Genomic DNA, 25,544 nt, shown 5'->3' with positions numbered 1-25,544 from the left:
TCTATATTTATGGGTGTGCATTATTCCTGAAATACAACATACCTACTAGCCAGCAGCAGTTCACGGTCCCTCAATATTTTCAGCAGCAATTGTTCAGTATGCAAAGAATGTTAGACACACAGAGAAATGAGTCAAAAATGTACTTCTTTAAACTGAACATCCAAAATATATTAAACATGAATGATATTTGTTGAAATTGCAAATAGAGTTTAAGCAAGCCCCAGGGGGGTGTTTCATAAAGCTGCTCGTAAAGTTACGAACAACTTACGAGCGACTGGAGATCAGTTCTTGTGCTGAATTATGGAAATTCTGATAAGTATAGCACAACAGAACTGATCACCAGTCGCTCGTAAGTCGTTCGTAACTTTACGAACAGCTTTATGAAACAGGGCCCAGTTACTACAACTCCCGACCTCACCAAAAAGATTTCTGCAAAAACGCGAGAAGAATATTTTGAAGTCATTCAAAATAATTTAACCTCTTCTTCAGTATAGTAATGAATGATTTTATGATGTCTAAGATTGGTCCATTTTATCATGTTAGTAAAAACTGCACCAGTTTTCCCAGAATTCATCGGAAGTGTGTTTATTACAGGAGACATTGTATGAATTTTCTCTTTGCTCTTGTTGCACTTGCCATTGTGGAATTAGCAAAAGTCTAATATTTTGTCATTTCCAGGATTCTAGCATAAATACAACATAATTATGATTTGTGCCAAGTTGTAATTTTTTTTTTTGAATTTCCACTTTAACCATAAAATGCTGTTAAACATACAGAAACAAGCATTAGCCAATTACTGAAACCTGGTAACAACTATGCACAAATGTGCACAAAATGTTTTAAGGTTAGATATGTTAATTCTTTTTGAGAGAGATACTAAAGTTTCTCCTTGTTTTCTCCCTTTAAAATTCTACTCTTTTATGTGCCCATTGTGTTCAAAAGATGATGAAGAGGGTAATTTGATGATTTTCTCTTTTCTGCAATGTATGTTTTGTTTCCCATTATTTTTTGTGATTGGCATATTGCATTTAATGTGTTAATCTTCTTGAGAAGCTATCTCAGTCACTTCTGTCTTATTCAGTGCAATGACAGACTTCATTCTGTTTATCATGTTGAAGCCAGTGTAATTTGCATTATGCTCTAGTCACTAGTTTTTCAGCTTGCAAGTTTTAATGTTTAAAGAGTTGCATGATTACCCATACACAGACATTGAAATGTTCATTACTCTTTTTTTTTCAGCAGGCAGTGTCAATTGTAATGCCTTTATGTACCCCTTGTGATGCAGCATACATTATTGAGGCCTTCATTCAGAGCAAAACAGGATGCTATATGTGCAAGAGGTGCAATGAAATCATAATTTACAACATGTGGCTTTATACTTTAATATACATTGTATATGTCAAACCAAAGATCCTACACTAGAAAGATGATAAACTCTCGCAATTTTACATTGCTCACGCCGGAAACAGATGTGGCTGCCGCCCGCTAGCGTGGAGTGGGTATAGATTGAATAAGCGTTGGCTCGCAATAATTTGTGGACATGCACAGTCTCAGCGAGTGTAGCAACCTGTGAGCTGAGCTGAGCGAGCTCCCTGCGACCAGGGAGGTGAGACAAAAACTCGCCGTGCACAGTCTTTTGAAAATCTAAATAATGACAAGACATGAAACTCGTCGCTGAAGACGAGTTAGGTGATACGCTGGGAGTCATCAGATATCGGTCACCCGTGATCAACAACGAAAACACTGCAATATAGCGACTTTGAGTTATATTGCTGCAATGATATGTTAGTGAAGTCGAATTTTTTGTACCTTTATAATTCAGATCAAATTTTTTCTATCATGCAAACCACATGGAAAGTCCCGTGCGTGTGTCTGCATGTGCAAGTAGGCCTAAGTCGATTAACAGGTTTTCTTAGTACAGTGTATCTGTACCATATTGTCCTTGACACGAACAAATTGAAACATGACAATAAAGTGTTTCAAAGATCATCTTGACTTTAATATTGATCTTTTCAAATATGAACTTTGACCCTTATTTGCATAACCAAAACTGCTATATCTAATCTTGTCATTTTGTATAAAATGATCATTTGGGAGCCTGTAAAATTTTCCGGCAGTAAAACAATGAAGCGTCCAATACAAAACAAAGGGAAATAGAGCGAGTGTGTGCCTTTACATGACAATGCGATTTATACCTGCACAAAATATGCTGCTACTTTGTAACTACTTACTGAACCCTTTTAAGTGCTCTGCTGCTTGAGTATCCATGTTCAGGTAGATGAATTGTAATTTGGTGATAACCAAAAATTCACATGAGCAATAGAAGCACTGTAACTTTACATACAAAACAAGGGAAATTGCGTGTTTGTGTTCGTGGGGGGGCGTATACTTGATGAAACAGTAAGATAAATGACGTCGAGTGAAGCTGAACTGCCTACGAAAAAAAGAAAAATAAAGAAAAAGAGAAAATAAACATATTAATATTGAATCAAATAGCCTCCTTCGGGACTCGAACTCCTCGTCCTCAAGTATGGCATTATGAACACACAGCGCACTAAGCGACTGAGCCACACGGTTCTCCCGAACGTCAGTTGCGAAACTTAAGTCTATGTAAGACAAATAAATATGAAAATTCTTTGTCTTGATACCATTTATGTACCACACAAATTTACTTTAATCTTGAAATATTTGCACTGATAAAGGTGTCTGATCGATATTTCCATGCCAAATTAAGAAAATTTGTCGTCTCAGGTAAAACATATTTGACTTTCAAATGAAATAGTGCAAAACTAAAACATGCCCACGTACGTGAACTTGCACTGAACAATAATCACGTCTTCATGTGACTGTGATTGACTGTGATGGCGCTATTCAACTTCCCACAATTGGCCGCGTGGATTCAATCAATATAAAGTTGAAAAGATAAATCTTGAATCGTTTCGTCCAGATTCCATGCTCATTTCCAGTTTTAAACTACAGAATTGTCAATATGATGTGGATATTTGAAGAAACAAAGTGCATGATTACTACAGCTTATTGTGTCATCCACAATATACTTAAGTTTTAGAAGACATAGAGCAAATTCAACTGAGATACAGGTGCTAGAAAGTTGTCGGGTCAATGCATGGTTGTGAAAAAGATCACTTCCCATAGACATAACACGTAAAAATTTGGCTAATTTTGAGTCTTTGTCTTTAATCACAATTTCCAGTATGATGACGTCATCAAATTGCAAAACAAGAACATGGACTTGAAAGGGAAATGTTCAAAATGCATCATATCTGAATTTTGGATAATATTTAGCCAAAACAACAGAGATACCAGCAAATGAATGTCAGGTCAGAAACAGTACCTCAAAAAATTTAATATCACTTTTTTGATTTCAGATGACGATATGATGACGTCATCAAGTTTCCTGGAAATATTGATACTTGAATTTACAACTCATATGCTTTTGTATTATGCAATAAAAACATAGGGTTGCTGGACATTTTAATGGCGAAATAAACAAAGACTTGTTTTTTCACTATATTTGCACATAGACGCACGTGCGGAATTTTAACTTTGACGCCAATGCATCGCTTTGTTATGGGCCAAAATTGATCGGAAATCATTGGATATTGTCGCTGGATGTATCAGGAATCCAAATCAGTAAAAAAAAATTGTATTTTCATGTTGCTTACGCGCTGTGCGCTCAAAAACGCGCTGATGGATGCGTACGCGCGGAATTTTTTGAAACGCTCAAAATTGTCTGAAACTTTGAGATTTCCCTGTGGGAAGTCGTTTTGAGCATTTCAAAATTTTGACGCATGTGTACGCGCTTGTCATGATGAACCGGGTAATTAGCATAGAACAGGACGATCAGCCATGACCTGAACTTTATGTCCACCGAAAATGATACAGAAATGACATTTAGTTATGTAGTTATGATCGATCATGTGACATTGTCCAAAAATCACAAATTGGCGCCTAGATGACGTCAGAGATATGTTATTGTCATGAAAATGTTATTGTGGCTAGATATTGTCGTGAGATATGTTGACTGAAAATTTCATGTTATTCCGTCGTGTCATTGTTGAGATAGATGACACAAAATTGTCCAGAAAGAAAGAAGAATAAAAAAAAAAATAAAGGAAGATTTTAACAAACACAATAGGTGATACGCTGATAGCGTATCACCTAATAAACCTGCTCATGGTTTGGTTTAGTTATTGATGCAGTTTGATGCACTGCACCAATTCTTAGGTTTACTCATGATTCTTTACAGAAAATTCCTTCTTTCTTGTCTTAGCCTGTCTTGGTCCTACTCAAACATATCGGGAAAGTACAGCTCACCTGGAAACTTTCCCCACTCAATGCTAGTTGGTGCACTCCTTAAAAATACCACAATTCCAAGCGGCAGTGTTTCACTTTTAAACTGAGAGTTGACCATCTTATGCAGTGTGTAGGATCTTTGGTCAAAATGGAAAACCAGGAATATCACCATTTGAAACTGTTTAATTTATAAGAGACAGATATTGACAGAAATGTGCTTTGATGAACTCTTGTGCTTTTTTCTTAAAGCATTTATATGCTCATGAATTCACATAGTGTGTCTTGTGTATTTATATACTGTAGTGTATGTAAATCATGAAGGAGTCGTTTGCTTACCTCTTTGCTTACTTATTTACTTCCTGAAATTGTTTATATTTTTGTTTTCTTTTCTTCTTTCTCAGTGTATTATTCTTCTCGAGTGGGCTTAATTACATGTACATTGTATTAGTGTTTGGTGTTTGTTTTTACTTGTGATATAAAGTTTGAATTATGCTGAATTTTGTCAACTGCATAGTGCTTGCATATTAATTTGCTGTTCCTGTTTATACACAAAGGGGTATTCTTGACCTGTTAAAGCAGAATTTTGTAAGCACAATTTGTCAAAATTTGATCAAGATCTGATAAAGCTGAGGAAGTTATGAAATCATGAAGTTTTGATAACTTTTGCAAAACACTTCTTGAATAGTCAATTGAGTGATTTGATCAAATCATCACCTCACAAGTTGCAAAATTTCTTGATTTCATAACTTCCATAATTTTCATCTGATTTCCATCAAATTTTTACTCTTGTGCTACTAAAGTATTACTCTTCCTTTTCAGACTAGCTTTAAACTGGTCTGGAATTCCCCTCTTAAAGAAATTGTGTAGTTTTGGGTGAAATGGGAATTCAGGTTATAACTTTTTACAAGAAAATTACATTACATCTCATATGAAATATAGAAGAGAATACAAGAATTAAAGTCATTTTTTTTTTTCCGGCAAAAATCAATTTTGAAATGCCTGAGATATCAAGAAACAAAGAGGTCCCAATAAAAGGTGGGTCCCACCTTTTATTGGGACCTCTTTTTCTAATTATCAAGTTAAAACCTGAATCCTCATGTCAGCTGTTAGCTATAACATCCCTTTAAGCTAGTCTCAGTTGGACATCTAGCTTAGATATGAAAAAATCTTTCAGTAGCTTTAATGTTCACTAGTACATCTACCATACAGTGACTATGCAATATGCTCAAATATTGCTGTGAAATTTGAAGACTGTTCATAGCAACTCACCACATGCGTAAATTGTGGTTTTCCATGCACACTTTATATTGTACAATACAATTTGAATGATATTATTGAAGTGAAATCGAACGAAATGTATGATTTCAGTGAGAATAATTTCTTCCCCTGTTTTATAGCGACATCTGCCAGATCCAGGCCTAGTGCTATTTCATCTGCACAGAATGGAGACCATCATGTTGCCCCAGCAGGGCCTCTGGCTAATGTCCAGAAGCAGTCTGTCCCTGCCTGTGAGTAGCCTCCACTAGCCTGTTTCCTGTAACAATGTCTCTATTAGGATGTAGTCATGAATTAAAATAAAGCACTATATTCAAGTCTTGAAGCCATGGACTTTATTGTGTTGTCTGCTTCCAGCAGTTGCACATGGGAGATGGCTCATATCATTACATTAACCAATCATTTATCTTGTGTGGTGTTGGCAGGCAAGGTTGTCACTTAGATTATTAGGGCGAGGCAGTTTTTGGAGATAAAGGAAGGGGTCAGATTTTACAACTGGTAATGGAATTGTTGAACATAAAAAGGAAAAAGAATACTTTGATAGTTTGAAACCACAATGATATGTTTGACATACAGTTGAACCTCTCTTATCCAGCCTCCCTTTATCCGGATCTCTCTATTATACGGACGCAATCTCGCCGTGAATTTTTTTTTTTTTTTTTTTAATAATTACGGGAGGAAAGGGGGATTCCCAACTCCTTGAGAACTCCTACACAAACACACATGAATTACATATTACTTCCAACATTAACATACACCTCTATTTTGGGGTCTGTTACTGAGTGTAATAATGAAAAGGTTGCAGTATACACATTACTACATGTGGTACTACAATGGGCTACATCAGTACATGTGTATGTATATGTAAATGTATAAAGCATTGAGTCTCCCGTATCTGGCCAAATCCCTTATCCGGATGAGCCCCAGTCCCGACTTGTCCGGATATGAGAGGTTCAACTGTACTGCACATCAGTTTTATTAAATGTCACAACTATTGTCATTTAGAGAGCATACCAAAATCCATGTCATATGTAGTAGGCACTCTTGATGTGTTTGCAATGTCAGCTTGCATGATTTATGATATTCCTCAACCAGTAGACTAACAAATGTGTGGTCATTGACTGATAGTGCCTGTTGCTACTTTGAGAGTAGTGATGATTATCCTTCAGTCACAATGTCACTCTTTTATAAAAGCTGGACTGACATGTGAAGCATTGATTCTCATTAGTCAGAATTTCAATTTGTGTGTCCTCAGTTTTTTGCCATGTTTATTTTTCAAATGTGAAGTATACCTAAATGATAGGTGTCATGATTTTGATGTGCAGCCCGGCGGAGATCAAATGTGGTGAAAGAAGTGGACAAGATCAAACAGAAGCGGGAAGAGAGACGTGCCAAGCAGGCCATTCAACTTGAACAGAGGGCAAAGGTGACCGTTCGACCATGCTGAATAGTATTAAACTGTTGATTATGGTCCAGTAGGGGGCTAGGCAACATCAATGGCAAGTTAATATCTATCCCTTCCAGTTGGTGGTTGTTTGTTTTTGTTTGTTTATTTTTTTTTTTGCCAAATTGATTGTGGATTTCATCTCTGAAAGCTGACCACTACGATTAATGAAATTGTTATAGTAATGATGTCAAAATCTGATAGCAGATTGTCTGAATTGTGAGTAGAGTTTGACATCGCAAGGTGTCTTTAGGTTCTAATGGGTTAATTAAAGCATGATACTGACATGTGTAGATGCAGAAGAATAGAGTATAATCTGAGTCAATGTGGCTGCACAAGCCTTATCGGAGCTTGTGATATGTGGAAATGAAAGAGGGGTAGTCCTGAAATTTGATTTGATTTGATTTGATTTGATTTGATTTATTGATCTCACACTGTTTGTCCTTGTTCTTTCCATGTACATGTACTACAGGATGATGATGGAACCCACCCACATTATGAGTTTCTTCGAATGATTCAAGATTTTCAAGAAGAGCTAGATTTCAATCCCATATCAACTAGTGACAAGGTACGATAGATTCCAATTGGTAGTCTTGATAATCCGTATAGTGTAGAATAGGATCTTCCATAAGTTCCATGAAATATGTGCCCATGCAGGTGGCTGTAGTGTACCTTGCCACCCAGCTACAATGTTAGTTGGCATCTGTAAATTTTCCTCCTAATAAGAATGGCAACCCCGCTCAGATGTATACTGTGTCAAAGTCTCTACAATACACCAGTGTGACCCATTAGTGATTGGGAAGAATTATTTTGATTCTTTTTTTTCTTGGGTGATTTTGTTAGGACACCTATGCCACTTGTTTTAATACTGTGATTGTTTCTGTAGCAAGTTTGTACTTAAACCCTATTCCCACGGGTGGGCATTTTGCCCCCCGCCCTCTCGACGTTTTGCGTGATTATTCCGCAACGCGTGATGCTCTCGCCGCGACATTTTGTGACTTTTTTCTGTCAAGTATCGCGCAACTTTTGAGACCAAATTTGTCGCTCCCGGGCATACCGTTTTGAAGCCACGCCCTTTTGAAAAATTTGTTGACCCAAAATTTGTGTGCAAATCCAATGTAAATTGTGTTTTTGCAATTGATTTATATAAAATAAATATTTTTCACTTTCAATGGCTGATAATGATTTATTTTAGCCTGATTATGCTTTAAAAAGTTTCTGCGACAAATTTTGATAAAAACAACATAAACAAAAAGTTAAAAAACAGAGAAATACAATGAGAAATTCAATAAACAATAAAATACATAAGAAATGATTATGAAGCTGAATTTTTGCTTCAATATTAGTGTTGAGGATATTGAAAAGAATATGTTCACCAAAAATTAGAAGTCTTGGAGCTTTCTTTTTTTATTTATAGGCAAAAAAAATTTGCATAAATTAGCATAAAGTAATTAATGTAAAATACATAAATTAAAATTTGAAAAATCTAACAATACAGTCGTGTAGATTACATTGGCCTCTACCTTGGTGCAGATCCACGACTGAGATCTGAAGGGGGGGGGGGGGGGCAAAACTCAAAAAAAAAAACGGTGGGATTAGGGTGGTTAAGCTGGCACAGTGTATCTTGAAATTGATTTGTCTTGTTTGTATATTAAAGCATCCTAGATGTAACATGCATAAGACCCTAAACATAAAACAACATGGGTTACATGCATGATTACTGCATGGTGAAGGTTTTATTTTATTTATTTTAATAAAATGGCTTGGGGTATCAAGATTTAATCTTCCACTTCCAATAGTGTAGATTTAAATACCTGAAGTAAGGAGGGATCATGTATCATCCAGGTGGATGAGTTAGCCATGTGGGCTTTGTTGTTGTCATGTTTCTGTTAGGACAGATCATCTGCAAGATCACTACTTCTCCAATTAATCAACATGAGAGGGACTCTGCAATTTAGACTTGTCAGAACATTGCATGTTCACTTTACAGTGAAGTTTTCTCAAATGTCTTATCAAGATTGGGGAGAGAAATAAGACAGCCTCTTTTCACTTTATGATTTTAAAAGCAAGATATTTACATATGCTTGGCAGGACTTGTATGTCAAAATGCATGAAATTCATCTTCTGAAAAAGAGATGAAAATGTGATTCAGCTGACAGTGGCATTAAAAGAGGCTTGGTATGTGTCCACCTTGATATAGCGCTGTTTGCCTGCACATCTCACATGGTACATGTCAAGTTTAGTTGCTCAAAAATTTTCCTCCCAAGATTCATGCTGTTTAGGGCATGTTAAGACATACCAGTTACTGAGTAACTGGTATTTTTAACAGTAACTTACTGTTAAAGCTGTTATTTTCACATACAGATACATGTATCTTCGCGAATTGACAGCAAAGCTATTGTGAATTTGCATGGCAACATTTTTGTGTGTTGTTAAATTTGTGGTACTGTGATTTGCAAATTCACAAAAATTGAACTCTTGCAAATATAACAGCTTGGAAATTCAGTAACTTTTTGTGTTATATTGCATATCTAGGTTGAAGACCATCAAATATGTGTGTGTGTTCGGAAGAGACCTCTGAACAAGAAAGGTGAGACAACTGTTAGTTTGATTTTGATGACTGCTTTGACAAATTCTTCAGCTGGATGTGGAAAGTTTTGGTGTGTGTGCAAGAGATATGGAAAAAAAAGAAAAGAAAAACAGAACAATGAAGAGCATGGTTCTATAACTGCACTTCTTAATTCTGTTCGAGCCATGGTATTCCTCTGTTAACATTTTCCTTGTTCATTATTTTGCTGAGGGACTTTTGATATAATTGTGTTTCTTTTTTCCTTCAACAATAACATATTTACAATGTATAGTGGCAGTATGATTATAATGACAAGTTACCACTTTTGTGAAGTGCATCAGATTCAGTTGAACTCCCCATATACTGTTAGAATGAAAATTGTATTCAAATCATAGGGCATAGTTTTGCAGGTATTTACTGTTTATGTGTTTGTTTTTCTCAGTTGCCATGCCCCCCCCCCCCCCACTTTTTTTTTTAGTGCACTGTCATTTTGACTCCTACCTCTAGTAGAATTTTAATTTCTTCTGTTATTTGGCTGTTTTCCAAGGTCTCCCCATTTCTTTTCTCGTGTCCTTATTTCTCTGAACACTAATCCTTCTTGTGTTTGCAGAAATGAACAAAAAGGATCTTGATGTCCTCACCATACCTAGCAAAGACAAGGTTCTTGTCCATGAACCCAAGCTGAAGGTGGACCTGACCAAGTATTTGGAGAACCAGCTGTTTAGGTTTGACTACGCATTCAATGAGAATGCTACCAATGAGATGGTCTACAAGTAAGTAAACTAACAAAATCATGATCAAGAAGACATCCTAGTCTTTCAGTTAGACAGAGTAATTAGGTCAGATAACATTCATATATGATAATTCATGCAGCATTGTTTCTACGCATAAACAAACATTTAAACAAAAATTTATGATGTCAGATAGGAGCGATATTATAATCTTGCATCCCCATATCTTTGCCAGGATATTATTATAAAGTGTGTGTGTTCTTAATAGTTTCTATAGTTGTTTTTGAATTTGCTGAACCACTTGATCAAGAATAAATAGGAATTTGCAATGCTAGTTATTAACCACCCAATGCAAAATTTGATGAGTTTATCCCCACAAAGATTTCTTGTTTCTTTTAAGATTACCAATTATAGAACCAATAAAGAAGAAACTGCAACAAAAAAAGGAAAACAAAAAGATGATTATCCTTCATTTTGTAGAATGAAGATGGGGGGGGGGGGGTGAGGATACAGTGTCCAGAGGAAATGGTGATTGATGAGGGACTAGAAATTGTAATCTCATTAGTCTGCAATATGCACACCAAATGTTATGTACAATTGTGTACAAAAGTGTTCCTAAATTAATTATCACAGATTTACAGCAAAGCCTTTAGTGGAGACTATCTTCAACCGGGGAATGGCCACATGCTTTGCATATGGGCAGACAGGAAGTGGCAAGACTCATGTGAGTTGACAAATCACCTGTTTTATTTTGTTTTGTTTTTGCTTTGTTTTTATACCTCACCAAACATAGTTTGAAGGGGGTATTATGTAGGAATCAGCATATTGTCGGTCAGGCGGGCCTGCAGTCTAATGCAATTTTTGTGGATCAAACTACTCCACAGTTCTCAAGCAGCTCAAAAAATATTTTTACACCATGTTGAACTCAATGTAAAGTTGTGCAACACTTAGTTTTCAACAAGAGTGGAAAGAGTGTTGCTATGGCAATATTACATCATGTCCCCAAATTCAGGTAAAAGGCTTGCAGATTAAATTATATTTCCATCTTTTCTGCACTTTGCAAGAAAATTGGCACACTTGAAAAGCTTGATGTTAAGATTTGCAGGACAATCTTTAAAAAGTAGTCAAATGTAAGTCCCGTGGTGAAAGTGCAATAGGGACCCCAAATCATGAAAAAGCCTTGCAGATGGAAATTCTTCCCCAGTTTTTATTAAAAAAAAAAAAAAAAATAGCACACATAGTGACAATCATATAAAGATGTGTGAGACAAATCTTCAAGAGTTGCAAAAGTGTGTTGCCATGGAAATAGTGCATTGCTGCCTCAAAGTCAGAAAAAAGTCTTCTCCAATTATTTGCCATTCAGTTTAAATTAAGTATACTTGTTGATCAAAATTAATAAGAGTAGAGGACAGTGTGTTGCCGAGGTAACTGTACATTGTGATCCCCAAATCAGAAAAAGAAGGTTGAACATTTTCTCATGTTTCTTAACGATTCAGAGCAAATTCAGGCCCACAGCTCTTCAAATTAAGGAATCTTTAAATCTAGAACCAAAAGTGATAGGCTAATTTAGTCCTATGAGTGAAGCTCATGTAGATTGGCAACTGTATGTAAGTTTGTTCATGGGAGATCCATGGATGAGCCATTGGGGGGGGGGACCCAACTTGGGGCCCATATTTCACATTTTCATCTTCATCTTGAAAGTGCATCCATGGTCAGATTTTCACTAAACTTAGCAGGTGTTTTGCTAGGGTGAAATAGTATGTGCCTGTAGAAATAGGCACCATTTCCCACTTGGGGTCCCCAAAGGCACAATGCGCTGGGGATGAGGGAGGTAAAGCCCTTTCACAAAGCACATTGAAGGAAAACAGGCAACTTATGCTTAGTCTAGGGGAAAATGCATTCCAGTTTATTTCATTCATCATACAGTGGATTCCTGTTATAACGAAGTCCTTGGGACCGGCAGTTTTCTTTCGTTATATTGAAATTTCGTTATAACCAGACAAATAAACAAGAGCAAACAAAGGGCTGATAATGTTGCAGCCTGAATTTTTACTTCGTTGTAACTGGAATTTTGTTATAACTGTGTTCGTTATAACGGGAGTGCACCGTATTAGTACTTTAGCAATGATTGACAGGTGATGTATATTGCAGGCACATGCCTGGTACCATTTTTACCTAGGCAACACTGCTAATATTGCTCTCTCCATATCTATTGGATTGCTTGTTTCTTCACTAAAAGGAAAAGGATGGAATAAAGAAAGAAAAAAAAAGGAATATTGCCTCTTAGTTCTTTCTTATCACCATTGCTTTCCTCTGACTAAGGAGACAAAATCTAACGATGCATGCGATCATTTAAGAAGAGTATGGACTCCTAACATAATCATGGTCATAATCTAAAAATTTGCTCACATTGTGCAGACCATGGGAGGAAACTTTCAGGGTAAGAACCAGGATGTCACCAAAGGCATCTATGCCCTGGCAGCAGCTGATGTCTTCAGGTCCCTCAACAGACCAGAGCATAAGTCCAAAGAGCTTGCAGTTCACTGCAGTTTCTTTGAAATCTACAGTGGCAAGGTAAGTAGTTTGCACTTCACCTCTTGACTCAGGGAGTAACACATTCATGCTTGCAAGTTCTCCAAATTCTCAAGATTTCTTTGCGATATCTGGATTTATGTAGTAAGAGAGACCTAGAGCCTAGACAGAGGCATATGACGCAAATAGATTTTATATTATCTGACTTCCTTTCATCATACCTGCTTTGCCAGTGTTTTAACTGTTTGCAAAGAAATTGACAGTATTACTTGCAATTTTAAAAACAAGAATACCTTGTGCCATGAAGGCAAGCATGCATACCACCCAATTGGAACAGAGTGGCTGTGACAATTAGATATCACTGAAAGCCTTAAACCCATTGTGACTCTTTAGAGAATACAAATCCACCTTACATCAACTTCAACTAATTCATGAGGTGTGAGAGCGAGGTATGAGAGTGAGAATTTACTTGTTAGTCTAGTAATTTTATTATTTATTTATTTTTTTAACTTTTGTTCTGTTGGTATTATTTCATTGCTATTTAATGACTTCTGATGTTTGACTTGCCATGGGGGAAAGTAGATTTAAGATTAAGAGGTTCTACAAACATCACCTGTACCTTTTTGGAGCTGTGACTCAGTTATGACTTTATTTCAGTCCATTTCTCGCAAAATTGTCAAACAGACCAGTCCTGAAACATGTGAGAAGTGCTAAATATTTCTGTGTTCTGTCTTCTTATGTGTACAGGTCTTTGACCTGCTGAATGGCAAAGCAAAGTTGCGGGTCCTGGAAGATGGGAAACAGCAAGTCCAGGTGGTTGGGCTCCAGGAAAGGGCTGTGAAGAATACTGATGATGTTCTAAAGCTCATTGCCAGTGGGAACAATGTACGGACTTCAGGACAGACCTCGGCCAATCAGCATTCTTCAAGATCTCACGCCGTCTTCCAAATCATCCTGAGAAAGAAGACCTCAGGCAGACTTCATGGGAAATTCTCCCTCATTGACCTTGCTGGTAATAATAATATGTATTATAATAATGATGATGATGATGATGATGATGATGATGATGATGATGATGATGATGATGATGATGATGATGATGATAATAATGATAATAATAATGATAATGAAATATTTATATAGCGCTTAAAGGGGATGGCTAGTAACTGATCAGTGGGAATCAGTGGGAATGCTGGGGGATGATTGTTCCAATCCTTGTGGGATTCATTTAAGAGTACATTATATTTCTGTTGTGTGAAAATTGTTTGCTTCAGAATGGTCTCATATTCAAGTAAAGTGCAGTTTAATGTTTCCAGGTTAGCATGCCTGTACAGTGACGGGGCATTAAACTGCACATTACTTGAATATGAGACCGTTCTGAAGCAAATAATTTTCACACAACAATAGATATATAATGTACTCTTAAATGAATCCCACAAGAATTGGAACAATCATCCTCTAGCATTCCGACTGATTCCCACTGATCAGTTACTATCCATCCCCTTTAATACACATTAAGACAAACACACTCCAAGCTGTCTGCTCAAACAATTCTGTGCAATGTCATATGTTATTCTATGAAGAGACTGGGCCTGTATACCTCATCCAATGTTGGGGGCAGGGGGGATGGGACAAGGATGAAGACGTCAGGAAATTAGTACAACTGTATGCCAATATGATCTTGTAACTTTTTAAGGATTTAGAACAGTTCAGATGACAATATAACAATCTGACAACTTGATCAGTTTCCATTATTACTGAAGTCTTTTTATTTTTCACTCTCTCTTCACAAAGGCAATGAAAGGGGTAAGGACACGCAGAGCTCCAATCGCCAGACACGTATGGAAGGAGCAGAGATAAACAAATCCCTCCTGGCTCTCAAGGAATGTATCCGATCTCTAGGCCGTGATGCAGCACATGTCCCCTTCAGGGCCAGCAAGCTCACACAGGTCCTTAGGGACTCCTTCATCGGCAACAATTCCCGTACCTGCATGGTCAGTCCACAGTGAAATTCTCACTACTGTATTTTGCTTGAATTTTTCCATATGCATAAATCCTTATGTCAGTCTGCAAAGTTTCATGTGGCAATTTGGCATTACACTATGCATACTATGTACAGACTTCACTAAACACTGTGTTAAATAATGTTTTATTCATATTTTAAACATAAATGCACTTGCAGACTTAATGAGACATTATGCAGAAACATTTTTCTTTCAGTTCCCCACTTCCCAAGTATGAGGTGAAGTGTAAAGACAGCAGATATTGGCATTTCTGAGAAAAGCATTTGAAGATAGAGAAATGATGATGATAGAGAGATGATAGAGATGTGAAAATGGTAATGATAATAATGAAGATGGAGATGATGCCTCCTGTCAATGATGAATTTATTTGTATTGGCAGTATGTAAATTGAATGATATAAGGTGATGATAGTTAATGCTGGATGTGGTAACAGCATCACATTCACTAGATCAGTAAGAACCATAGTTGCCATATCTCCCCAACATCACTCATCCTTTTCATTTTCTGCATCCTACAGATTGCCATGGTATCACCAGGCATGAGTTCATGTGAACACACACTCAACACTTTGAGATATGCAGACAGGTATGCTATATGTCTTCTTTTTTTTCAGTTGGACCTGTCTTTGTTTGAAAATTTGAAAACAAACATGCATACATAGAAATAATTTGACAAGTTGCTTTCCTGAAGCTCGATAACAGTGCAACTGCTGGTATTATGTTATTTTGTTTGTTTGTTGTTGTTTTGCTTGTTTGTTTGCTGAGTGTGTTTGTTTGTGTGTTTGTTTTTCTTTTTCTTTTTTTTTTTTGTTGTTTTTTTGCAAAATCTATATCAGCTTTCCTCAATATGTGCATGTTAAACTGTTAGTGAATTTGTACAGTAAGGCAGGAAAGAACGGAGTATTCATTTCTTTGTGTGGAATGGGCTCTGCACTAGCATGAAACTCCAGATTCCATTCAGTGTAGATTTCTTCATCTAGGAATTGAACTAGCTGTAAATGTCATCCAAGAAAGAAGTTTCCAAAGCAAGTGTCTTGCCACATTCACTTAAATGCCTGGAATCTGTCATGTGTTTTCCAATATTGCAATTTATTGAAATATTGTCTACATTGTCTAGATATTGGAACTTTTATTCAAGCTTATCTGCTTGTAAATATTTCTGTTCAGCGAGCTATTGGATTATATTTTGTTTTGGATAGTGATAAAGCGTGCTTGGTGAAACTGCAGAGTTCATGGTTCTACACTTATATCAATTGATGCATAAAGAATTAGACATGAACACCTGCCTAGATATGTTTAAAACATAATATTCTCCTTGTGAATACTCTCATTTACATCTCAGAGTGAAGGAGCTTGGGCCAGGAGGAGGAGCAGATGACCACAGGGCACCGCCCACACCAGCCAAAAATGGAGGCAGTCCAGAGAGGAGTTTGTCGCCTAGCAACAGTGATCTAGCTATGCTTTGCACCCAAAATGTAAGTCAAACCATAAACCAAACAGTTACATCAAATCAATTATATATAAACCTGCAATATTTTTATGTATATTCTGACAAAAAAAAAAAGTTTCTTATTTGTTGTGCAGATAAAAAGTTTTGAGTGAACTGAAATAATTTCTTTTCATTTTGTGCCTGTAGCTACACAGACCAACAAGAGCCATCTTTCTTAATTCCAGAATGTACTACAACAAGAGTAGCATACAATGGTTGTACAAAGTGCTAAAGAATTTTGAGAAACTTCATTTAGATAGCATGGCCTGATATATGGTGGAATGGACCCGATATGCACTATGATGGAAAATCTCAAGATGTGTTGTCTTCCGATTAGATGTTGGTGAGAAATGTTGCCATGGTATGTTTTGTTCTTCATTATTTTGTTTTTGTGGTCATTGTCAGGAGGAGGAGGTGTCTGTGGAGATGTTCACATTCCATGAGGTGATGAACCAGCTTCAGGAGATGGAAGAACAAGTGGTGGACAGCCATCGCACATGTCTGGAGGTGGGTGTGACAATATTTGTAAACAACCAATTCAGAGGAGTCTCAGAATCAGTTAATACTACGTGCTGGATATTACTGAATACTGCACAAGACTGTGGCATTAGAAGGCAATGTCTTCATTCATGAAATATGTATGCTCTGAAATTCATATTCTGCTGAACAAGGATTAGTTTGTGTGTAACATGGTCTGTTTTGAATGTAAACACATCGTATTGTAAAAGCAACAGCTCATTAAAGATTCTTGTTTACACATTAAGAACTTTACATGAAATTTTCGCAAAGTTGAGCCTGCAATCTTTTTGTGGCATGAAATTTTCACCAAAATCCTCTGGCATTCAATGCATACAGTGTAGAAGAACTTTTGTGTGCATTTTGAATTTGATGAATCTTGGCTCTCGCAAAATAAGTGAGATCGTAATGCTTGCAAGCACTTCTGGGTTTTACAGTAGGTATTTGTACCAGTAATTGAAAAAGGACTTATTAGCCAATAATACAGTATAGTGATGTGGATAATGGTTGTGAATGTTGTAGTCAAATTTATTAAACTTAATGCTTTTTTTAACAAATATGTAGAATGATTGGCAAGAGAGAGCATACAGACAATAAATATGATGCTTTTCTCTTGATTCACCTGCCAGGAATCCAAGCAGTTAATTGCTGAGGAGGAGCAGCTCTTGACAATGACAGATGAAGTTGACTATGATGTTGAAGGTATGATGTTGAGCAATCTTATCATTTCTAGTGTTTTCTTGTTGGTCTAAGTTTTCTATGAGGAACGTTATCAGTAGACGAAATGCTGCATGTAGATATCTCCATGAATGTAGCTTTGTTTATTAACAAAAATTGTCACCATTGCACTATTATTTTTAGTATGTACACTTTGACAGTAATCATCATATTAATCATGACGTGATTATGTTGGCAAATAGCTTGTAGCTGAACCATGATTTTGAAGTGTTGGTCAAAGCCATCAGTAAGCATATATGCCATAGGTACATGTAGCAGACTACAAATGTGATTTGTTTTATGGGTTTTCTTGTTGAAATTGTAGCCTCCCAAGTTAGAAAATAACACCAAATGATGACCAACAGTGGTAGAACTGTGTTCCAGATGTAATGTACACACTCAGATATCCAATTTACCTTCAAGAGTTTTTTACCTGGTTGCCATACAAATATAGGGGGGGGGGGGAAATCTAATTGAGAGAGAAAAATGATCTCATTGTACATTGGATTCGTCAATGTAATGGAATCGGGAGAGGGGGGAGTTGAGATCAGAAATGACTCCTGCTGTGATCCTGTAATATGAGGATAAAATGATTCCTTCTTGCACACAGAATATGTCTCTGGACTTGAGGCCATCTTGTCTAGGAAGATTGAAATTTTGACAGATCTGAGAGAGCGTGTCTCCACCTTCCGCGGCCAGCTCACTGAGGAGGAAAAAGCAAGCCGCAACATCAAAAAATGATGCATAGCCTGCAGCTGTAGCCTAGGCAACCCTGAGAGGGTTGAAATGTATGTTTTACCATTATCAGCCTCATGAGAGTTGGTACAGCATGTTTTATCACACAGTAACTGGGCTCAACATCTTCATGTGGGTTTTGGTTTGAAGTTCTTTGGTAGGTGCTTTTTGTTGGTGTTGTTTGTTTTATTCGTATTTCCACCGGCCAGCTAGCTCAAAGGACAGAGTAAATTCTGAACACTCTTAATGGGTACTCTGCAAAGCACAATCCTTGTCAGTTAGATTTTGTAGATTCCAAAACCTGTAGATATGTAATGGTGAATAGATGTGTCTAATCTGCTGTTCCATTTCCATCACATAGTGAATTTGTATTTAGATCATCTGCTTAAAGCCATGTGCCAGTACCATATCACGCAGGTTTGTCAGTGGAAAAAGTAATTGCAAAGTTTTGAACCAGATTCTAAAGCAATTATCACTTTGATATGAGACTTTGACTCTTAGAGTTAAGTCTGGAGATGATAACACTCTTGAGAAATTATTTGATATCTTTTAGGGATGGGATTCTTAGAAACCATATGACAAGTCCTCTGAACTATACTTATATGCATGGTTGTGCAAGAAGCTCTGTGAATTACGGTGTCACACCTTTTATGGTAATTTAGGTACTCTGGACTTGTAAATCAAACAAGTTGCATCTTTTCTTTCTGTCTCTTCTTGCCTTTTTAATACTGCAAGTAATATATTCACAAGAAGAAATGATATTACGTCTTTGGTAACATATGCTTTGCTAGAATGTTTCTGAAAAGGGAATTGCCAGATTCTGGCCACAACTTTTCTTTATATCTTCAACTATTCAAGCCAAGATCATAATATGATGAGATAGATTTGAATGAAGAATCCTTGTAGAAGTGCATGTTTGAATCTGTTCCCCTCAACATTTTTTTTTTTTTTTTTAATGCTCAAAGCATGCCGTCATAAAAATGTCCAAGAGCACATTAAATTGGTGATCGTAAAGCATAATACAAGATTAACATTTATGTAATAATTTTCATCATAAGTTGCAGAGTCCTTCAAATACAACAATTGTACATTTGTGACAAAAAACAACAACACACAGAGTAGGCAGACTTGAAATAAAAGAAAAAAAATTATCAGAAGTAAGCTACTTAGACAGACGGTGCAGTAAAGTTTGTGCAAACTGTCAGTTGTCTTTGCAGGCAATAATTGATGAGGGGAGACAATTCTAGAATGGGAGGGGGAAGGATGAGAAGCCAATGTTTTTTGATAAGTGGTATGAAAAAAAAAAAGAAGATATTGGATATGTAACTTGGTGCCTGTTTATAAATGCACTTGTGTGTCATTCCATTAACCTTGTAGTAGATGCATTTAGCAATGGGAATCCTGTGTAATTAATTGAGGAGATTTGTGATATGCATAGTCTTTCTCCTTTTTTTTTTTTTTTTTTTTTGATTTGCATGTACTTGTTCCATTCATTGTCTCGTTCTTGCTTCAGCTCCTTATTACCATTAAAAGCATCTGTTTCAGTGTTCCATGAAGAATATTAAGTTACAGCAAAAGGGGAGGGACCAAGTGCACTAGTTCTCATGCTTTAACCTGTTGAAGACTAGTCCCAAGTATACTCAGGCAGGTGTCTATGGGAAATGTATGTTATAGTAAAATCAGCCCATCCTCAATGGGTCGATAATTTCTTTCTCCATAAGTCATTTCACAGTTTGATGCCCATTGTTTGTCATCCAATATTGCCTAAAAACAGAAGTGAAATTTCTGATTTGCAGTGATTGAATTGCAAGAGCATGCAGTGGTTAGATTTGAGAGTTCTGAAGGAAATGCTGCTTTATATATCACATTAACTGGGTGATAGTGATAATGGGCAGAAATGAGAATTTGAACAAAGTTGTTTGAATTGAATAGTTTGAAACGTGTGTTAAAAAAAAGGAAAAAAATAGAATGAAGATGTGCCAAGTGCACACTGTTTGATGTGGACTCTGGAGAAATGAAATGAAATTATAATTGGTAGTACATATATCAACAAAATGTCTATAAATCCATCACAAATCTGACGTTTGTATGTGTGCAAGTATGTGTAATTTTCAAGTTGGATAAGTCTCTAACTTATCAATTATGACTCGTTTGTGGTTTTTTTTTTTTTTTTTTTTTTTTTGCTTCCATACCAAAAACCATTTTGTTTCTATACCAACCGGCCAATATGCATATATCCAAACATGATGTTTTGTGTGTTCACATGGTAGCTCAGAGTGAGATGAACTTCTTTGAAGCAGATAAAGTATACAACAACACAACATGATAAGCCTTTACTGTACTCCACTGGTTATAAAGTTGATATTGGTTTCTAGCAAGCGAGTTCAGCCTTATTTCAGTGCTTTTATCATACTTCACAATACAGTTTAAGTGACGTTAAAACAAGTAAGTGTCAGTGCCATTTAATGTCATGGATTTATTCCATGGCAGTTGACGAGCAACAAGTGTGTAAATATACCATTATGTGTTACATGTTCAAAATGTTTTGCATGTCATTTTGTTTGAGCTTCAGTGTTTGATGTATTCATGGGTTACCATTATTAATTGTATGGTGAAACATAAAATGGCACCACATGTGAGGAAGAAATCAACTGTCCCATCAACAACACTACAGTTGGGTTTTCCCCCAATTACAAGTGGCTTTCATCAGCCCCATGTGCAGTAATTAATCAGTTAGTGTCGATATTGATTGGGAAGTTGTAGCCTTGACACGGAAAGCTTTCTGAAAAGGTCATGATTGCAGAGAAAATATGTCTTATTCACAAGTGTTATCACCTTCAGAAAATTATCATTTATCCCCCACAAATTGATTTGTAAAGTGATCCTTCCAGATGATATTATCATGCAGTTATGGTTGCTCTCACAAAGTGGGAGCAGATCACTTGAGTGCTTAGAAATGTTTTGCTCTGTTATGAAATACCTCTTATTTTGGAAGAGATATGAGATGTTTCATCGTTAAAAAACCGAGATCTTGCATTGGTCTATATTTATTCAATAATAGCATACAATGCAATCAGAATCATCTTACAAAACTTCAGTACCACAGTAAGTGCTGATCTGTCAATGTGCTGCCAATGGTGTGTGATTATCCTCCGCGGACCATCATGGGTGTTTGGCAATCCTTACATTTTTCAATTATTTTGTTGTCTTGATTTTTAGCACAAAGATATACAATCTTCTTATGACTGACTCTGTGATGTCAAGTTTGCATGCGCTGGATTTTTTATACGTCAGAAGCTGACATGTAAAAAAATATAGGAAGATTCTTCATTTGATAGCTTGACACTTTAATTAAGATAGCAGGCACACACAAAGCTTACCACACTTTGATATTGCATAGGATGTCTAATATGCCAAGCTGTAGGGTTTCTCACACACAGTGTGTGTTGGCTAATTTGTAAGCCTCTTCAATACTTATCTGTGGCTTAAAACAACACGGAAGTTTCCTTCTCTTATTCAGTGCTTTGAGATAAATGGTGTATAACAGGAGGCAAAGTCTGTAGCCAGAAGCATTCTCTCCTGAACTGGTGCCATATTAGTCTAATTAGTCCTGGAAAAAGAGATGAAAAACAGTGGTATCCACCATTTCCTGTTATTGATGAGGACGTGCCTGTGAAAATGTAGAATAGCTCTTTCTCAGTTGCCTGTTGCTAAAAATGTAATTCGATAGCACACACACACACACACCAAAAAAAAAAAAAAAAAAAATCAACCATATGTAGATTTTTTTTTTTTTATTGTACATTGTTATGATCTTAAGCAATAATGCTTCCCATTTCTAAGATAAGGAGATATATGAATCATAGCCCGCTGGCTGTCTCTTCATTCTCAAAGTGATTTTGTTGTTATCATTATCATGATATTGTTATTGTTATTATTTTTTTATTATTGTTATTATTATTATTATTATTATTATCATCATTATTCTTGCAGTGAACACATAGAACAATTGTTATGACTCTAGAATGAGTGTTTGAATATTAAGCTGCAAGAGATATGCTTTTACTTAAGGGATTATTTGTTACAAGATATGTGGAAAGAAATAGAACACCTGACTGTATTCTTGTATAAATGCTTATACCTATGCCAATAAGTGAATTTTGTGAACTGATAAAGGTATATCATCCTATGCTCATAAAGCGGGGAAAGAAATCACAGTGATATAAGCAAACAGCATCACAACTTAGCCAGCTTTGCTTATGTAAATGCTTTGATGTGATAATCTTGTTATTCAATAACATATTCTGCTGCTTCTTTTTTGCATATGACTCAAAATTACAACACAAGAAGTAATGCTGACATTAATAAAGTCAAGTGTGAGCTGGAAAAAAAAAGGAAGAACAATGTGCTCAATATGATGATTTGATATGTAAGAATCCACTATAAAGATACTTGGTGGAGTCGTACTTTTGTATCATTTTTGTCCTGTAGGTAAGTACAGTGTATGTCTAGTATCAAAGTAAAAGTTGCATGATCAGAAAATGTAATAAATATCTTTCCATATTTGTAGTATTTAAATTAGAAACAACCCCAGTTCCCCGACAACTGTAATACTAATGCACGTAATGATGACACAGCCTTATTATCGGCAACACCCTTCATGTGGTGTAGGATGAATGTTTCCATTTTCCTCTATATTTCACGGTCCTGTGAATGTATAATACATGATTCTTAAGCTGTAAATACATGTAGTATATAATTGTAAGGTTCATGAAGGAGACCCAGCACCCAGAGTCATCTAGGTACACAGTTTACATATGTCAGGCCATGTGCTTGCTTGGACTGCCGTAGCTTTGGAAATGTTGGCCGATATGCATTGTGTTTGTACATCATAACCAGACATTGCCCCTGTAAATAGTGTCACTTTAAGTGTACATTGTAAAGCTTATACATGTAGAGCGTGTGCAACAATGAAAAGAAATTTCTCCCTGTCTTTATAAATAGCTATTCTATGAAAGGAAAAAAAAAAAGGTCATATTTACTGTACCTGTTATTTCATCTATTTGCTGTCAATGATGTGATTAAAAAAACATGGGTCATTTAGATCCCAAGTGCAAAAAGCAATGAAATGATATTACAGCTTGGTTCTTGCTGCAGTGTTTGGTGGCCAGGTGGCATGTACCCTCTATTACATGTACTCACTGTGGTATGTGCTCATATATACGTATGTGGGTGTGTAGGGTGTAAAAGTATGTGGATAATGTACACCTGTATGTGTATAATTATGTATGGTGTATGTGAGGCTACACAATTCCGCCCCATATTCAAGTTGGCCTAATGAACAGAGAGAAATCAAACAGAAAGACTTATGCTTCACATCTTGTCATAAAACAGTAATATTAGTCACAGCCACATTCGTAAATTAGATGAATGCATGATCTTGTGAAGACACTAATCTGTCCTTTTTACCTGTGCATACAATAAATCTTTCTTTTTCCCTCTTAAAATGTAAAACAAATGGACATGCATACATTGTATATCTTTTGCATTAAATAACTGTTATTAACCTAACAATGCTTTACATCAAACATACTCACTTTGATAATGGTGTGTGTGTGTGTGGGGGGGGGGGGGGATTAATGTGTACATACTTCATACTAAGATCAAGCAAAAATATGATTTTGTTGTGATATTTTTATGTATCATATTGAAGCTTTACAAGATTGCAGTCATTCTTGGTTATTGGGATTTGGGCATTTATTTCCTTCTCTAGTGGGGTATGTAGTCCTGTGTATGAATGATTGTAGGATCATTGGTTATCTGATAGGATTAAGTGTCACAATGTGGTACATTGTAATTATAAATAGGTAACTTTAATTCATATTCCTAACCAATGATTGCTCTCAAAGCATGGCCAATGTATTTGTGGCAAATCTGTCAATACTTATCTGTTACATGCATTGAAGATGAAAAAAAAATAAATAAATCAGATCATATTGGTTAACAATCTCAGTACATCTACCACTTTTATGGTGACTCTTACAGATCTACTGAGTTTTATGCCTAAGGCGTGAGACTCAAGCCTCACGTGTCTTTCTCATTCTCACACACCTGATAAGCTTTTATTTATTCTCACAGAAATGGCAGAGCTATCTGAGAAAAAAAAAAACATCAACATGAATTTCCAAAGACCAAAAAGCCATATTTTGATAATGTTTTGTTATCAGAATAAGACATGATTTATTTTAAAAATTTGATACGATAGCAACTCTTGCTGGTATGGCAATTGTCATGGCAACGACAAGAATCCAGCTTCTTGATTGGCTGTTGCTACTGGAAGTTGTCATTCCAGCAAGAGTTGCTATCCTAACATCTTTTACGAAATGGGACCCATAAACATCACACGACTAACAGCTTTAAAATGCTTAAGCTCTTTACAGTGGGACGGGCCTGAAGACGCCCACTCTTATCCCGCCCGAGCTTGGTTGCTTGTTCCAAGTCGGATTGTTTTATTTTGTTTGATGAAGGCTTTCACAGTTATGGTCTGCCTGACATCTACACTCAGCCAAAAAAAAAAAAAAAAAAAAGTAAACACTTTTTCCAGTTAATATTTTTCATTGAAGATTTTGATAAATATCAATGTGTCATATACCATATCAAAGATCATTTAAGTGGCTATCAACCTGGTAGGTTTATACAAAGGGAAATATTTTACGCATGAGTGAACACATTCGTTTTTGTCCTCCAAGGCACAAAAGTAAAAATTGCAGAATTGGACATTTTGAAATTCATTTGCAAATGACCTCCAAGATAGCAAATGATAACCAAAGACCAATTTAACGCAGTGAGAGACATGAATGAAACAGCAGAAATAAGTTTCCGTTCCCTTGTTTCCCTTTATATTCAAAACAAAAACATAGTGGGGAAACCGAAGGTGGAACATAAGCATTTTCCATCAATTCAAACTTGAAATGACATAGGGAGTAAGCCGTAAAGGTGATAAAATCGACAGAATTTCTTCAATCTACCCTTAAATTAAGGAATTTAAGAATGCACGAGACAAATTCAAGAACCAAATATTTTTTTCAAATTTTCTTAATTTGGAATAACGTTTTAATTTAACTTTCTTTGTTACCATAATTTTTCTCTTATGTCTTTTGACTGCGGATTTGACAGAAGATTCTTCATTTTCCTCCATT

The 25,544-nt window shown here is 36.2% G+C and overlaps 1 protein-coding gene across 1 annotated transcript in view; it reads left to right on the top strand.

The window, feature by feature from the left end:
• LOC140237263 (kinesin-like protein KIF2A) overlaps nt 1-18,667 on the top strand; it is a 33,174-nt gene extending 14,507 nt beyond the window's left edge. Inside the window, exons 4-17 of the mRNA XM_072317207.1 lie at nt 5,712-5,822; nt 6,915-7,015; nt 7,506-7,601; nt 9,569-9,623; nt 10,213-10,375; nt 10,967-11,057; nt 12,752-12,907; nt 13,613-13,877; nt 14,660-14,859; nt 15,407-15,474; nt 16,231-16,363; nt 16,783-16,884; nt 17,523-17,595; nt 18,221-18,667. Of these exons, the coding sequence (XP_072173308.1) occupies nt 5,712-5,822; nt 6,915-7,015; nt 7,506-7,601; nt 9,569-9,623; nt 10,213-10,375; nt 10,967-11,057; nt 12,752-12,907; nt 13,613-13,877; nt 14,660-14,859; nt 15,407-15,474; nt 16,231-16,363; nt 16,783-16,884; nt 17,523-17,595; nt 18,221-18,351 (1,745 nt within the window). The 3' untranslated portion in view covers nt 18,352-18,667. The remainder of the gene's footprint in view (nt 1-5,711; nt 5,823-6,914; nt 7,016-7,505; nt 7,602-9,568; nt 9,624-10,212; nt 10,376-10,966; nt 11,058-12,751; nt 12,908-13,612; nt 13,878-14,659; nt 14,860-15,406; nt 15,475-16,230; nt 16,364-16,782; nt 16,885-17,522; nt 17,596-18,220) is intronic.
• Nucleotides 18,668-25,544: the final 6,877 nt, after the last annotated feature.

The sequence above is a fragment of the Diadema setosum genome, chromosome 13, assembly GCF_964275005.1.
Source record: "Diadema setosum chromosome 13, eeDiaSeto1, whole genome shotgun sequence".
In the NCBI taxonomy this organism is placed as follows: domain Eukaryota; kingdom Metazoa; phylum Echinodermata; class Echinoidea; order Diadematoida; family Diadematidae; genus Diadema; species Diadema setosum.
This window is presented reverse-complemented; position numbering and strand designations above follow the sequence as displayed.